Source organism: Acyrthosiphon pisum, chromosome A1 (genome assembly GCF_005508785.2).
Source record: "Acyrthosiphon pisum isolate AL4f chromosome A1, pea_aphid_22Mar2018_4r6ur, whole genome shotgun sequence".
Classification (NCBI taxonomy): domain Eukaryota; kingdom Metazoa; phylum Arthropoda; class Insecta; order Hemiptera; family Aphididae; genus Acyrthosiphon; species Acyrthosiphon pisum.
Genome location: NC_042494.1, coordinates 98,224,632 through 98,241,446, shown reverse-complemented (window position 1 = coordinate 98,241,446; position 16,815 = coordinate 98,224,632). Strand labels below are relative to the sequence as shown.

At 26.9% G+C, this 16,815-nt stretch overlaps 1 protein-coding gene across 3 annotated transcripts in view; it reads right to left on the bottom strand.

Moving 5' to 3' along the window:
• Positions 1-6,478: 6,478 nt before the first annotated feature.
• LOC100571126 overlaps positions 6,479-16,815 on the bottom strand; it is a 15,952-nt gene continuing 5,615 nt past the window's right edge. Inside the window, exons 4-10 of one of the 3 annotated variants that reach the window (XM_008181349.3) lie at positions 14,732-14,942; positions 11,967-12,064; positions 11,675-11,888; positions 10,163-10,225; positions 9,708-9,770; positions 9,197-9,259; positions 6,479-6,735 (exon numbers count right to left, since the gene is read on the bottom strand). In XM_008181349.3, the coding sequence (XP_008179571.2) occupies positions 6,539-6,735; positions 9,197-9,259; positions 9,708-9,770; positions 10,163-10,225; positions 11,675-11,888; positions 11,967-12,064; positions 14,732-14,942 (909 nt within the window). In that variant the 3' untranslated portion in view covers positions 6,479-6,538. Of the gene's footprint in view, positions 6,736-9,196; positions 9,266-9,707; positions 9,771-10,162; positions 10,226-11,674; positions 11,889-11,966; positions 12,065-14,731; positions 14,943-16,815 lie in introns of all 3 variants that reach the window. The other 2 variants (XM_008181348.3, XM_016801607.2) reach the window with 2 other exon arrangements.

The window sequence follows — 16,815 nt, the reverse complement described above, 5'->3', positions numbered from 1 at the left end:
AAATGAACATTTTATAATTTTAGATTCCGAAATCCGAGCGGAGCGATCGAAATAATTCTTTGATTTTCAACATAAATATCTTGAAAGTGAATCTAGTTAGAACGTTGGGAGGTTAAATTTAAAATTCCAAGTAGTTTTCAAAAACGACAGGAAAAACAAATAAAAATTAAATTGTATTTGTTAGGTTAAAAAACGTGAAAATGTAATACAAGGCACCAAATATATTTTTACAAATTACAATGACAGTTGAAAAATATAAAATATGGTCACAATATAATAAAAATGTTTATAATTAAATGTTTATAAGCATTTAAAGTTCAAATCTTGACAAAATACGGAAATATCACGAAAACTAGCAAATATTTTTTGAATTGAGAATTCATAAAAAATTTTCTTTTTAAATCTAAGATTTGAAAATGTAATACAAGACTATTCATAAGTTTGTCTACCTTTATAAAAAAAAAAAAATGTCTACAAGCAAATCAAATTACATTTTTATGAGCGTTTGAAGTTCATATTTTTACAAGATTGGATATTCACTCGATTTCTCATGTAGCGGTTTTGTTATTTTGTTCTAATTCAAAAACGAATAACTGTAGATACATGTTAAAAAACTGTTTACGAACATTGTCATTTTAGATTCTGAGTGGAACGATGAATGTATTTAAATTTTTTTTTCAATAATTGTCAATAAAATTGTATTTGTAAGGTAATAATGCGTGAAAATTTAATACAAGGCTCCTGATATATATTGTTACATTAGTAGTTGAAAAATTTTAAAAATATATAGGCACAATTTTTTTTTATAAGCATTTATAAGACTCTAATACATTATATAGATAAGTATAACAATTTGTCAAAGGAATATTATTTTAATTTAATTTTCTATTATTTAAAATGCCTACAATTCACATTTTTATTGCTATGCATCTATTTAAGTATACCCGAATACTTTTTAAATAATATAATGTGTAGACTTTTTTTAGGAATATTAGCATAATTTTTTTTTTTTTTTGAACCCTTGTAACACTATTATTTTTAAATTGTATACGGGTTATTTGTAATTTAAATTAGATGTCATTGGTGTCTGTACCCAAATCGATAGTGAAAAGACGGTTAATGGTCAACAGCAGATAATCAGAAGAGGAAATATTTTGGTTGATTCTATACCAGTAAGGAAATAATATTATCATGATCATCAAATAGCAATAAAAATAATTATAAATGTTTGTATTATTTTTTCTTTTAAGATTGAAGTTAAGTTTTACGGTGACAAAGTTGATGGACTCTACAATGTAGGTAGCACATTGTTCTTGAATATTGTCAAATATATTAATTACAATGGATTTATATATTTATCTGTTGGGAATTCAAGTTCTGTCCAATTTAATACACAACAGCTATTAAATAGTATGGACACAAAACAGTTACAACAATTGGAAACAGTTAAGAAATTTTGCCAAGGTATTATTAGATTTATAGTGCATATATTAAATATTAATTTATATACTAATATGTATTACTAACAAGCATGAAATATAACACATTGTTAGGTTTCGTCTCACTATACGCTTTGGCAGTTGTGGTAAAAACCACCTTCTGGCTGCTACATGTTACGTGGAATTGACTAAACCTACCAAAATGCATAGTGTGGACCCTAGTCATAAACTCATTACATTAAACGTCATTACAATTGGTTGTAAACAGAAGTGCAAATATTATTCTAGATTTGAGAAGTGATGAAGCTCTATTATAATAATATTTAATAAGTTTAATAAAAATTTAGAAATGTTTGGAGACGCTTAGCCCCCAAAGGCCCCCCCCAACTATTTTCGCCTATTGTAGTATATGAATGTTAAGTCCTTATTGTTAAATATGTTATGTAGAAACTGTAGAAAGGGTCTTCAAGTTGTAGGCCCACCTTGTCTTTATTTGAAGCTGTGAAATAGCAAACACATTTTAAGCATAGCATGTATTTTTAATTATTCATAGGCAATATGTGCTTTTATTACAAATGCTGTCCATGAGATTTTTCAAATATAACAGATGACCACTGTCTATGTACCGCAAATAAATAAATTAAAAATATCATAATATTATAGTATAATTATTGTAGTTGTAATGTCTAGTAAAAAATTTTTGTCAATGAATATAAATAAATATAATATAATACGTTAGGTATACAAAAACTTCCGCCATATCTCTTAAAAATGCATTAAATAAATCTGATTTATTTATTCCTCGCCATCATGTTTCCATGAGATACCTGCAATAATATGTATAATATAATATTACATTAAATTTATTAAACATAACTTATAATAATTTTACCTAGGAAGGAGATCAGGACTTGTGCCGCACATATTTTTAACTACTTTTAAGCGTAATGGTCTCCATAAACTTTCGATCCTCTGAGTGTGCGCTTGTGTTAGTGGATCAACAAAATGTTCGCTGTGGTTAACTGTATTATGCGTAAAACCATATTGGGCGATCCCATTATACGCTGGCCATCCATCAGAGTGTATAATAGAACCCAATACAACCTATCTTTTAATAATGTCATGCAAAGTTTGCTTGTCCCGCTTTTCGACAACAAAATATCGTGCCTCACTATCGTCGCATAATCCAAACACCCAAGGACCATCCATTCGTCTACCATAATTTCTTTTTCCATTTTCAAGAGGGTCGTCATTTTCGTCAATACAAGTCCAAAAAGCATTATCTTTCCTATATAATAGTATAATTATTATTAATAGAATAATTTTCTCACCTTAAGCTTTATGTTGTTTGACATCCCTTTCTCTTACAACGTAAAACTCTCCTTTCCTTACCTCTCTCCTTACGTAGGTATAAATTCATAGCACTTCCACACTTAATACATTCGGCATTTTCATTATTTGCCACAAGATTTTTGATAATCAAAAAATTTGTGGTTGATTCGTCACTACTAATTATTGAATAAAAATCTTTTGCCAACATATTGGGTGTATAAAATATGGTGTTAAAATGTGGTGTCGCGCAATAAATGACATACTGAGCTATTGAGCCAATACTTTTACAAAATGTTGAAGTATTGTTATCTGTGTATAATGCAATCAAAATAAAGTAGGTATATCTAAAAGATAGAAAAAGATTAAAGTGTATCTATTAAAAATAAACTTAAGCCTATGTAAAAACCACAAGTAGACCGCATCCTACAGCGGCCGGTAGAACGCATTTGCCGGTAGACCGCATACTATATGACAGCTGCAGGCTAGCTAGGGTATTTTAGTTGCATTTTTATCATATACCTATGAAACTAGCTAAATGTCAATCAATTGCGTAGGTTGTAGGTACATTCCTATAATTCGAGTTTATATATTATAAATCTTCTTCCATTTCAAATTGCTTCAAATGAAGTAGGTTACTAGGTACCACTAATTTACTTTATTGCAAACAAATAATTTATTTTGGCTCTTTAGCTGACTTTAGTCTGAACGAGTGAAAATACAACATTAATTCATCAATTTAATTGATGTCAAGTGGCGTCATTTCATTTTTCATTAGACTAGGGCAATTTTTCACAGCTTTATACCGACTCAACATTTTTTTACTCATATTCTCATGGCATAGTGCCATAGTGGTTAACCGCGGGTGGAAGGACTTGTGGTAAATGTGCCGACTTAAGGTTGATGTAAATACTAGACTGGGGCAAATGCCCCAGTTGCCCCACCACAAATGACGCCACTTTAATTCGTAATTGACGTAAGTAATTGATTCAATGTGATAATGCAACTTTTAGAGAGGATTTTTACTTTTACTCGTTCTACCTACAATCAAAAAATAATTCTTTAACTGATACAAAAATAATATAACCTATCACCTATGTCCTATACGGCTATACAGTTGATATGTTGACGCGTTCTACAATATTATACTGTATAATATTCTGCCCAGACTCCAGAGCCACGTAAACCTAACGCCAGCACTAAACCTATAAGTTAATTAATTAATAAGACCGACTTCCTCGTTTTTGGCTCTTGGGCTCTATATATTCCTCTTTACTAGTGCAGTACCTACTGCACTAGTGGCTACTATTATAGCTGCAGTTAATAGTTATACCTTTGAAGTTGTTCACTGCCACTCATAAACGCAACTAAACTTCTAATAGCCCACTCAAAATAAATTATTCAATTTTTTCCTAAAATATAAACAAATCTTTAAAAATTAAACTGTATTTCTTATTTTATTTTTTTGGGAAAAAAATGTAATTATTTAGTTTTTTTAATTATTATCTTAACTTTTTTTTTAATTTTGCCTATGATAATTAATATGGTAAATATCATAAGCTGTATGCTTGTATTCGTTTTAAGGAAACAATTTATGTCGGTATGATATAAATTATTTTGTATTTGGTAAGATTATTACACATAAATTTACAGACTTACAGTATACCTATGCACTGAACTATAACATAGATAGGTAATAGCGGAGTAAAAATCCCCTGAAAATAATCCCTGACAATAGGAAAAATAACCCCCAGACTACAATATTACGGACAACCACATGGCATTTTTAAAACGTAATTAGTGTAATTATTACATTCTTAATATTCAATTACAAATACATTATTATCCTTATATAATATAGGTACCTACCTATACTTTTCATTAAAAAAAATTAATATATAATAAATAATATTCAAAAATTAACAATAATATTGTTTTGTTTTATATCACGATGTGAAGCAACATATGTTAATAGTTCTTTTAAAAGATTACTTCATATTATTATTTCTTTAAAATTGGGTCGCGATACGTCTTCTTTTTAAAATAAAAAATAAGTTTAATAGATGAAATAAATAAAAATGCAGTTTATATAATCTATATTCTATAATATAATGGGTATCAAATCACAGTAGGTATATTCAGTTCATTCAGTTATAATAGGTATTACTATACAATAAGTATAGACATTAAGCAATTTTAGCTTTGTTTTTGTTTTTCTACAAAGCTTACGTGGGTCGCGAAAAATGTGGGCCAAAAAAGTGGGTCGCAAGTCCAAAAAGGTTGAAGACCACTGCACTATACTTTACCAACAACAAATTACGAAAAAATATTTCATAACGAAATTATGGGCTCCGTATATCAATCAAAATAGACATTTGATCGTACACAGTTAGTTGCGTGCGGACATAAATTATACATCTTAATATTGTCATTATATAGACCGACTCGATCAGACAACGGAGAAAAAAAACGGATTACGTTATAATCGTTAAATTTCGTGTGAACGACAATATACGGTGAATAGATTCTGTTTTTATAGCAGTATCGTAAATGACCATGTTAAACATTTTTGTTAAATAATATTATGAAATTTTCGTTCATTCTGTTCTATTCTGCCCAGGGATGGATAGACCCATGGGGAAAAAGGAAAAATTTAAAACCATTCATTTTTTTATATTAATTATTATTACTAACTGTTATTTTTAACAATATAATTATACCAAAAGTCAAGAATTTGCTTACGGATCTTTAACATAGTATTTTAAATTGTTATCATCAATCGAAGTCCGAAATATCCTCGTATGTTTCCCTAACCCCCCCCCCCCCACCATATTGAGTTTTTGCAATTTTTTTGGCCGATATTTAGTAAGGAATTTGTACACATTTTTTTTCGAAGTTATACAAAAATTTGTGTGGGGGGGGGGGGCTATAGAAACGTTTCTCCACCTCACCACCTTCTTTTCCAAAACTAATTATTTATATGAAACTTCTATCGGATATTTAGTGCAGAATTTGTAATTTTTCAAAAATCCCTTACAGCCGAAAAAAACATTTTACTCATATGCCGTTTCCCCAGCCCTACACCAAACTAAAATTACGTTTTCGCACGAATCGAACGAAGCGACCAAATTTTTTTTCAGTTTGGGGGCCCCTTCAAATATTTCCCTGTAACATAAATACTACCTATCCACCTCTGATTCTGCCGTTGGAAAATGAATTCATGTTGCAATTAATTTTAATAGGAAAGACTTAATGGTCTAGCAATGCTCTCGATCAACAACAACGATTCAATTCCTCCTGATTTGCTGGTTGAACTATCCAATAAAATATATATAATATTCTGTACATAGGTACTATGTGCATATTAAATAGTATTTAACTGCCATGAGTTATGTAAATCTTTGTATTTGTTTGTTATTTTGCCTATTAATATTTATACGTGTAATGCGTTTGGTTGTTAGGAAAATTAGTAGTTTTAAAGAGAAGGTTTTAGTGTAGGTAATTTTTTTTGACCTCCCCCCCCAGAGCAAAATTGAATGTACGCCACCGAAATTATAATATAAGGGAATAGGCATAGGTACCTATTAGGGTAGGGTAACTATTATGAGTTCATAAAAGGTCTTTAATTTTCAATATATTTTCAGCTAATTAGTACTGAGTAAGTTGTTAATACTTAATAAATTGTCACATTTTTCATTAAGATAAAAATATAAAATTACAAATGTTTATTTCATAAACCACTGTTAAAGATATAATTTAAAATTATCATTTTATAAATCTTCTTTGAGCAAGTTTGAGATAAATTCTAAAATGCGCAATTGCACAGCATGCTTGTTATTATTGTCGACTCTTTCCATGAAATTCATCACCAAATTAACAAATCTCTCGTCAGAAAATGTCTTATCAAGCTCGGTTTTTTTTTTAATTTTCGAGGTAACTTCTTCGACTTGGAAATCATGAGTTTTTCCTGTTGACAGTAATACAATAACTATTATTTTGAGGCTTTAAATGTATATAGTAATTAAAATATTTTAGATTACAATTGTAGCGATTTTACAATTATGTGTGTGTGTGTGTAATAATTGGTACACGATAAATATCTTGTCGAAATAATGCTAAGATTTTTAACAATCTTTTCTGGAGGTAAAGTAAATATAGTTGGTGCATTCGAGTGAGAAAATAGATAATTTCGAGTAATTTTCAAAAGCATCGGAAAAAAAACAAATAAAAAATTATGGAAAACCGGAATTTTTACGCAAAACCAAGTTTTAGTGTAACAAAAAAAAAAACACCTTAGATAGGTACATTATTTTTTCGCTGAAGTTTACATAACCTTTTTCTAAATAAAATATTTTGACCCTATATGAGCTATTTATAGACATAGAAAATTTTCAAGTTTTTTTAAAAATCATTGTCGATAAAAAATTGGTCGCTCTGTGAAAAAAGTTGAAAATTTAACACAAGGGTTCTCTAAAATGATATTAGTGTAATTTTCAAAAAAAAATAAATGTAATGCTTAATAATTTTTTATGAGAGTCAAAATCATGAACATTTGCAATTTATTTTGTATTAGATATTCATAAAAAAATATATCTCTATACTTATGTAAGATTTGAAAACTTAATACGAGATCATGTTTTGAAGTTAAATTTTTTTCAACATTAGTTGATATTCACCAGCAGTCCTGTAAAGAATACTTTTAAAAAGTACTTGAGTAAATACTCGAATACATTTTTTTTTAAGTATTTAAGATACTACTCAAATACTTTTCAAATACTTTTGGTTTTAAAGTGGGTTCCTTATTATCGTAATATAAACACATAGGTAGTAGGTAATCTAATAGTTATCTAATAGTTTTAAAGAGAATATTGTTATTCAATATTCAATAACTTTTTTTAGAAATCTGGTTTTCACAAACCTTTGGGCTTCGGCTAACACAGAAATACAGAAAATTAAATAAAACTATTATTCTATTATTGTAGTTGACAATAATATTTTTCCAACCAATTATTTCGAATAAAAATAAAATGTTCGAAATAAAAACCAAAGTATTTAATACAAAAAAAGTATTTAAAATACCATTCAAAATACTTTATGCTGAAAGTATTTAAAAAGTTATTCAATACTTAAAAAAGTATTTGAATACTTTTACTCAAATACTTTTACTTAAATACTTTACAGGACTGTTCACCAGTAAACTAATGATTTCTCATGGAACAATTTCCTTATTTTAATGTAATCTAAAAATTAATAGTGTTAGATAGAATACTTAAAATGTTCACCAAATATTTATACACAGTACAATTTAAAAAAGGTGGGTAAGTGGATGTCACTCTGCTGTACAGTAGGTTACAAGCGAGTCACTGTAATGGATGGAGTTAAATTTGAATTCAATGATATAATATCATTGTATAAGAAAAATGATTCTGAGCAAAAACTGTCAGTCAGTCTATGATATTACCAAGTATTGATGATGTTATTATGAATAAAGTAATTTATATATAACCTATTTACGTGGAACCATTTTTAAATTTTCAATCCTAAGCTATAAAAGTTGAACATTTTTAAAATTTTTAACTACAGAATAATTATTACATTTTAAATTTGATACATATTGTTAAAATTCGAACTCCAATTGCTTAAAAAAAAAATTGTGCCAATGTATTTTTAATACTTTTTAACTACTATTGTAACAATATATCAGGAGCCTTACATTTAACATTTTCAATTTTTCTTTTTCTATAAATATCGATAAAATATTGCTGTCAAACAGCTTGAGAAAATTGTTATACAAGGTTCACCAAAAGTTGTTATAATAGCAGCAGCTCAATTATATTTAAGATATGTAAGCACAATTTTTTTTGTATTAGCATATTAAGTTTTTACTTTTTTAACTAACAGCATATATTTCAAACGTATACCTACCTAAAACATAAAACATAGGTAGTTAAGTATAGTTTTATGTTTGTAGGTACCTAATTAATACTTTTAGAGTTATGATATGAAATTGTGAACAAAGTATAGAGGACCAACATTTTTCTGGTACCGTGACCCTACTCATCTAAACTTTAAATGTTAGTAATTAATTTAATTTTAATACATTGAAACTATCGGAAAATTATTCTGCTTCAAATTATGAAATAGAAGATATTGTGTTCAGTCTTTGGAAAAAAAAAAACAATAAAAATGATAGACTAGTAAAAATATTTTTTTTTTTCATGACTATTATTCATACTTAAATAGTATATTTTCAAAATTATTAGTAATTTTTGAGGTATGATGTTGGTTAAACAATTATTAAATATTTAATGAATCTATAGCGAGCTTATGGGATCCCTTGAACATGATTAGAGTCCATTAAATTAATACATTGTTTTATACAACTAGGCATAACTACATAAGAATACTGTTTATTATTACACCCTTACTCTTGTTGGACGGGGTTGAGCCTGAAGTCGAAGGTCTTTCGTCAGTTGATTCATCCACCAAATCTGAAACTTATCAAATAATAATTAATGTAATATAGGTACACAGTTAGATAAAAGTTTTTGATAAAAGAGTGTTATTAATTATTATTAAGCCCCGTTCACACAATCAAATAATTTGATCGTGTGAATGGGGCTTTAAGATCCTGATCTTTTTAAATGTCAAAAATAATAATGAGTACTCCAATGAAGAATATTAAGCCTTTATGGTTATTAGTCATTGTATTCATTAATCAAGAAGCATCAGTGCCTAACAACTTATTATCTGCTATAAATTATCAGTATCATACAATATTTTATTTTAAGGTTTTTTTAAAAACTAAACTTAAAGATTAAGTTAGTCATAATTTAACTATTTAGAAATTTAGTAGACTTTTTCAAAATAATCTGAAACATAATATGATATACAAATACAATATATTTAACTAAGCTTATTTTATTTTTATGCTCTTACTTCTGTAAGATTGGGTAACACTTGATGTCGAAAGTCTTTGTTCTGGTAATTCAATTGTTGAATCTGAAATTGAATAAACAATAATTAACCAAATACACCTAGTTTTTCATATAGTAGTATAGGTAGGTAATTTAAAAATGAAAATACTGATTTATTTTTATTTAGAGTCTGTAACAAAAATGTGTTGTTTTTAAATTAATATACATTTTTTTGATAACGATAATTGTAGAAATACGTATGATTTATTAATATAACATAATATACTAAGGGGATATAGTCCCTGCTCACCAAGCACCTAAAATTATTTTATTTGTAAATTTTTTTAAGTATGGTTAGATTAGACTTAATTTAACTATTGAGTAGACTTTTTGAAATAAACTGAAACATAATATGGTATACAAATACAATATAATTAACAAAGATTAAAATTTATTTTATTATTATTATGGTCTTACTATTGTTAGATTGGGTAATACTTGAGTTCGAAAGTTTTTGATCTGGTAATTTAATTGTTGAATCTGAAATTGAATAAGCAATAATTAATCTCACTTACCCATTTTTTCATATAAAAGTATGCATAGGTAATTTAAAAATTAAAATACTGATTTCTTTTCATTAAGAGGTTACAACAAAAATATGTTGTTTTTAAATTAATATAGATTTTTTTGATAATAATAATAATAGTAGAAATACGTTTGACATATTAATATATTATGATATAATATTGTAAAGGTAATATAATATAACATAATATATTAAGGGGATAATATTATGGTCCCTGCTTACCATGCACCCAAAATTATTTTATTTGTAGATTTTTTTAAATTTTTTTGTTCTGGATATTCAATTGTGAAATCTGAAATTGATTAAGTAATTGCTTAATTTAACCTGCCCAGATTTCATATAAAAGTATAGGTAATTTAAAAATTAAAAAACCGATTTATTTTTATTAAGAGTCTGAAACAAAAATGTGTTGTTTTAAATTAATATTCATTTTTTTGACAACAATAATTGTAGTAATATATATGATATAGGTATATCATATAATATGTAATAATGTAATATATAATATTATATACTAAGGAATCTGCTTCCTGTTTAACAATCTCCTCCCAACCAAAAAAAAAAATTATTTGTATATTTTGCAATAAAAATAAAATATTCATAAAAAAAGTGAAAAATAATTTTATCAACATTCATCATTAGTTATAAGTTATAACTATAATTTGTTGTTGTTGTTATACCTATGTTTAATTTTTTTTAGTTTACATCATAGCATCTATATTCATTTTCGTTTTATAATATAAAGATTTCAAATCCTTTATGGATCTATAGGGGTTAGCCACACCACTTCCTCCTCATTGCACAACCTTTTTTAGACAGTGGTCATCTGTTATATTTGAAAAATCTCATGGACAGCATTTGTAATAAAAGCACATATTGCCTATGAATAATTAAAAATACATGCTATGCTTAAAATGTGTTTGCTATTTCACAGGTTCAAATAAAGACAAGGTGGGCCTACAACTTGAAGACCCTTTCTACTGTTTCTACATAACATAGGACCTAACATTCATATACTACAATAGGCGCAAATAGTTGGGGGGGGGGGCTTTAGGGGCTAAGCGTCTCCAAACATTTCTAAATTTTTATTAAACTTATTAAATATTATTATAGTAGAGCTTCATCACTTCTCAAATCTAGAACAATATTTGCACTTATGTTTACAAAAAATTGTAATGACGTTTAATGTAATGAGTTTATGACTAAGGTCCACACTATGCATTTTGGCAGGTTTAGTCAATTCCACGTAACATGTAGCAGCCAGAAGGTGGTCAGTTTTTACCACAACTGCCAAAGCGTATAGTCAGACGAAACCTAACAATGTGTTATATTTCATGCTTGTTAGTAATACATATTAGTATATAAATTAATATTTAATATATGCACTATAAATCTAATAATACCTTGGCAAAATTTCTTAACTGTTTCCAATTGTTGTAACTGTTTTGTGTCCATACTATTTAATAGCTGTTGTGTATTAAATTGGACAGAACTTGAATTCCCAACAGATAAATATATAAATCCATTGTAATTAATATATTTGACACTATTCAAGAACAATGTGCTACCTACATTGTAGAGTCCATCAACTTTGTCACCGTAAAACTTAACTTCAATCTTAAAAGAAAAAATAATACAAACATTTATAATTATTTTTATTGCTATTTGATGATCATGATAATATTATTTCCTTACTGGTATAGAATCAACCAAAATATTTCCTCTTCTGATTATCTGCTGTTGACCATTAACCGTCTTTTCATTATCGATTTGGGTACAGACACCAATGACATCTAATTTAAATTACAAATAACCCGTATACAATTTAAAAATAATAGTGTTACAAGGGTTCAAAAAAAAAAAAAAATTATGCTAATATTTCCTAAAAAAAGTCTACACATTATATTATTTAAAAAGTATTCGGGTATACTTAAATAGATGCATAGCAATAAAAATGTGAATTGTAGGCATTTAAAATAATAGAAAATTAAATTAAAATAATATTCCTTTGACAAATTGTTATACTTATCTATATAATATATTAGAGTCTTATAAATGCTTATAAAAAAATTGTACCTATATATTTTTAAAATTTTTCAACTACTAATGTAACAATATATATCAGGAGCCTTGTATTAAATTTTCACGCATTATTACCTAACAAATACAATTTTATTGACAATTATTGAAAAAAAAATTTAAATACATTCATCGTTCCACTCAGAATCTAAAATGACAATGTTCGTAAACAGTTTAAAAAAGAGTCAATATATTTTCAAAATTTTATGGTGTATAAAAAATGAAAATTTAGTTTAACATGTACCTACATCTAACCTACTGAATTAGAACAAAATAACAAAACCGCTACATGAGAAATCGAGTGAATATCCAATCTTGTAAAAATATGAACTTCAAACGCTCATAAAAATGTAATTTGATTTGCTTGTAGACATTTTTTTTTTTTTTTGACAAAGGTATACTAACTTACGAATAACCTTGTATTACATTTGAAAAGAAACATTTTTATGATTTCTCAACTCTAAATAATCTGCTAATGTTCGTGATTTTTTGGTATTTTGTCAAGATTTAAACTTTAAAAGCTTATAAAAATAACTGTGACTAAGGATTTTTAATATTTTTCAAATGTCATTGTAACAATTTATTAGGAGCCTTGTATTATATTTTCAAGCTTTTTTATCCAACACATAAAGTTTTATTGACATTCATAGAAAATAAATACTAATAAAATTGGAAACTGAAAATGTTCCTAAACTATCAAAACAAATTAAAATATTTTGAAAATCCGAATATAAACAACCAGTGAAAATTTCATGTATATACGTTTATTTGTTTTAGAGTTACACTAAAAACCAAAATCGATTTTGCTCGAAATTCCACTTTTCCTTAATTTTTATGTTGTTTTTCTCGGCATTTTGAAAACTATTGAGAATTTTAAAATTTGACCTTTTAAATGCACCAACTATATAGATTTACTTTCCCATTGAACAAGACTGTTGAAGAAAATTGAAGCAGTTTCACTGCCCCAAACGGTGGTGACAGACACAAAAATTAAAAAACACATATCAATGTAAAAATCATTCATTTCTCTGATCAGAATCTAAAAAAAATCACCTTTTGACATTAAATAAATAACATTTTAAATTTTTTATTAAATGCTTTTAAAATATTTTTATTTTAATTTTTTTATCATTGATTATACCTAAATTAGCTATACCAATGTTATATCTTAAAGTATGTCCATTGCTCATAGCCAGGTTTATTTTTGAATAGTTATTACTCATTTTACAGAAAAGATGAAAATGATTTAATCTATTATTTGGTTATATTTTATTAACACGTTGACTGCCACGAGCCCGCCGGCGACCCAACACGGATGTGTAATTGTAGAGCTACGGTATAAATAACAGAGCATTACTGTAATGCACCCATGTGTATTTATATATAGGAGAGTCCAATCGAAATTTTGAATATAGCGTTATAATCGGAAAGACCTGAATAATACAAATTTTAAATAAAAATATTTGGGTCGCCGGCGGTCAATATTACTCGAAATACATCTATCATTAAAGATATAATAGTTTTTTTTTTTTTTAATTATTCGTTTTTTTCCCCTGGACGCCATGGTGTCATTATAAAATTTTCACCTCCACGCCATCAAAAAATAAAGTGTATTGAATACAATGAGAGGTTTGAATTGCCGGCGACTCAAGCGGCCCCTGAAGAATAATTCAGTTTGGGTCGCTGGCGACCCAAATGGCTGCACATTAACGCATCAGTGTTGGGTCGCCGGCGGCCTCGTGGCAGTCAACGTGTTAATGATGATCTCAGTACTTATATGTGTATATTATCTCTAAGAGTAAGTACTTAAAATAGAATATAAACAGGCCAATTTCTGCATCATATTCTTGTCTAATGTTCATGTGGGAGCAGCGGAGCACAACGACTTGTATTCCGTAGATATCAATATTATTATTTTCTCAATAAAGACTTTTTTATTTCTATTAGTATTATTATTATTATTATTATTATTTTAACTTTCAACAACTTATCAATATTGATTTATAGTATTTATGTTAACCCCACAAATCACAATTCTATATTTCTGTATACTAGGGCCCGGATTTTAATGCTCTAAAATCTATTGAAAAATGTTCTAAAAAATAGCTAAAAATGTATTTCACCGCAATAATGCCCTTAAAAATGTACATATAAAACTATTTGTTTAATGCAATGTTTTATTAAGTACCTATCTAACTTATAATTTACAGTAAATTTAAAATAATTTATTAAACATTTATAAAAAAAAAACCAAAATTTGTAATCACCTCACACAAAATCTAATAAATTTAAAACATTGCTAAAATACTTGGGGCCCAGGGGAGGCTATAAGCCTCTAAAATCTATTTATAGCTAATAATAATACTCAATAATTTACTTACCAATTATCATTCCTGTTGTTAGAGTTTTTAAATCTGCGCCTGAAGTGTATTTACGGAGTGGAAAGTCACTAATATTTACCTCATCATTATTTACGATTTGTACTTTTGGATCATTACTCTCCAATATTATTTGATACTTGTGCTTGGTTTTTTTGTAATCTTTATTAACTTCTCTTAATGTACCATTTCCAATAGTTACAACACTATCCTTCTAAAATGTGATATAAATTATGAAATAAAATCATTTTTCTATAATATTAAATATTATACAACACACCATTACACCAAATACCAAATTACCTATTTTTGGTGCGCACATAGTGCGTGTTTGTAATTAAGTATTTAAATTTCAAAATTATTTACTTAAGATAATGTCTGAGTACAATTTTTCTTTCCTTTCTCTGACCATCTGCGCGTTAACATAGACAAAATATATTGATACAATATTTTTTGAAGGTTTAATATATGTATATGTATCAATTTTGTGTCTTATTTATTATTTGACTTTAAAAATTAATATGACGTATTGAACATTTTAATTGACATTGGGTACATTTTTTTTGAGACAATATTTAAACAAATTAATATGTTAAAGTTTTAAAAATATTATTTTATATAATTTTTGTGAAAAGGTAATTTTGTCTAAAATTATAAAAAAAAAAATAAAATAATTGTATACATTTTGAGTGTGGGTCAGAGAAAGAGTGAGTGAGGAAAACACAAATCGTACACTTATATCCTTTTATGTAACTAAAGAAGGTTAGTACCATTGGTTTGATTGGTAATAATAATAATTTAATTATTAAATTAATTATTAATTTACATTTTCCATCCCTCCACTTATTTCAATAATATATCCCCCTTATTAGTTTTCCAATAATACATTGAAAAGGTAATGATATTTATTAATAATTAATATTTTAAATATTATTACTTTTTTGATGAGAAACCTGTAATTCTTTGTTTGTTAGATTAAATTTGGCCATATGGCAATAATTAGATCTAATAAAACTAAGCGTACTTAAGTTATTATAATTGTATGATGATAATAAGATAATATATTAATCATTAATATATTATAATTTTAGTTGTATTTAAAAAAGTTTAACTTTTCTATTTTTTAAAAATACTTTCTGCATAGATATTATGGTATAAAGCATAATGTTAGTATTTATAAGTTGTATGTACATTGAACATAAATGCTTTAAGCATAATATATATATAGGGTGGGTTTTTAAGCATGTTCACCCCTATTTTTCACTTTAAAAGTACATTAATTCAAATTTAAATTTTTACAATTTTTAAGTCTTTAGTTAGACCATATTTTTGAATTTTCTGATATTTTTAGTACTACTTAATGAGTGTCCTGTGGCGATAGAAACTTCTATTTTTTAAATGAGATCCCCCATTCTGCAAATGATTAGGTTGATTTTCTTGAAAATTCTGAAGTATCTAAATTCTAATGAGTATCTACCTACCTAGTTTCTGAGTTATTAAAATGTTTATACTAAGGGTAATAATCTTTAAAAATGGTTATATAAACATTTTATTACTATGTAATACTCCATGTAGTATTTATTATACTTGGAATATTAATTTATATTGATAGATCAATAGTAATATTCAGGGCTTGTATTTTCATGCCCTAAAAAATGCATAAATAAGCATGAACTTATGTATTAAAAATTGGCCAAATATGCATCGAAATATACCATAAACATTTCAGAAAAATACATTTATATATTATTAGATCTAAAACTATGCACTGAAAATATGCAGATTAAAAAAAGAAGAAATCATAAGACATTTTTAGAACAAAAAGAACATATTATTATATCCATTTCAGATAATTACAAATGAAAAAAGGAGGGTTCTTATTTAAAAAACGTAAGTTTGTATTAAAGTACCTAGTACAAAAATCTCAAGAATTTAAAATTATGATCATCAAGAATTTTAATATATTATGCAAAATTTAAGCATAGAAATAGGCTTAGCATGCTTAAAAAACAACCTGTATACCTATCATACATATTGTATACACCATATTAATTATTAATGTAATCATAGGCGGAGATTGGGGGGGG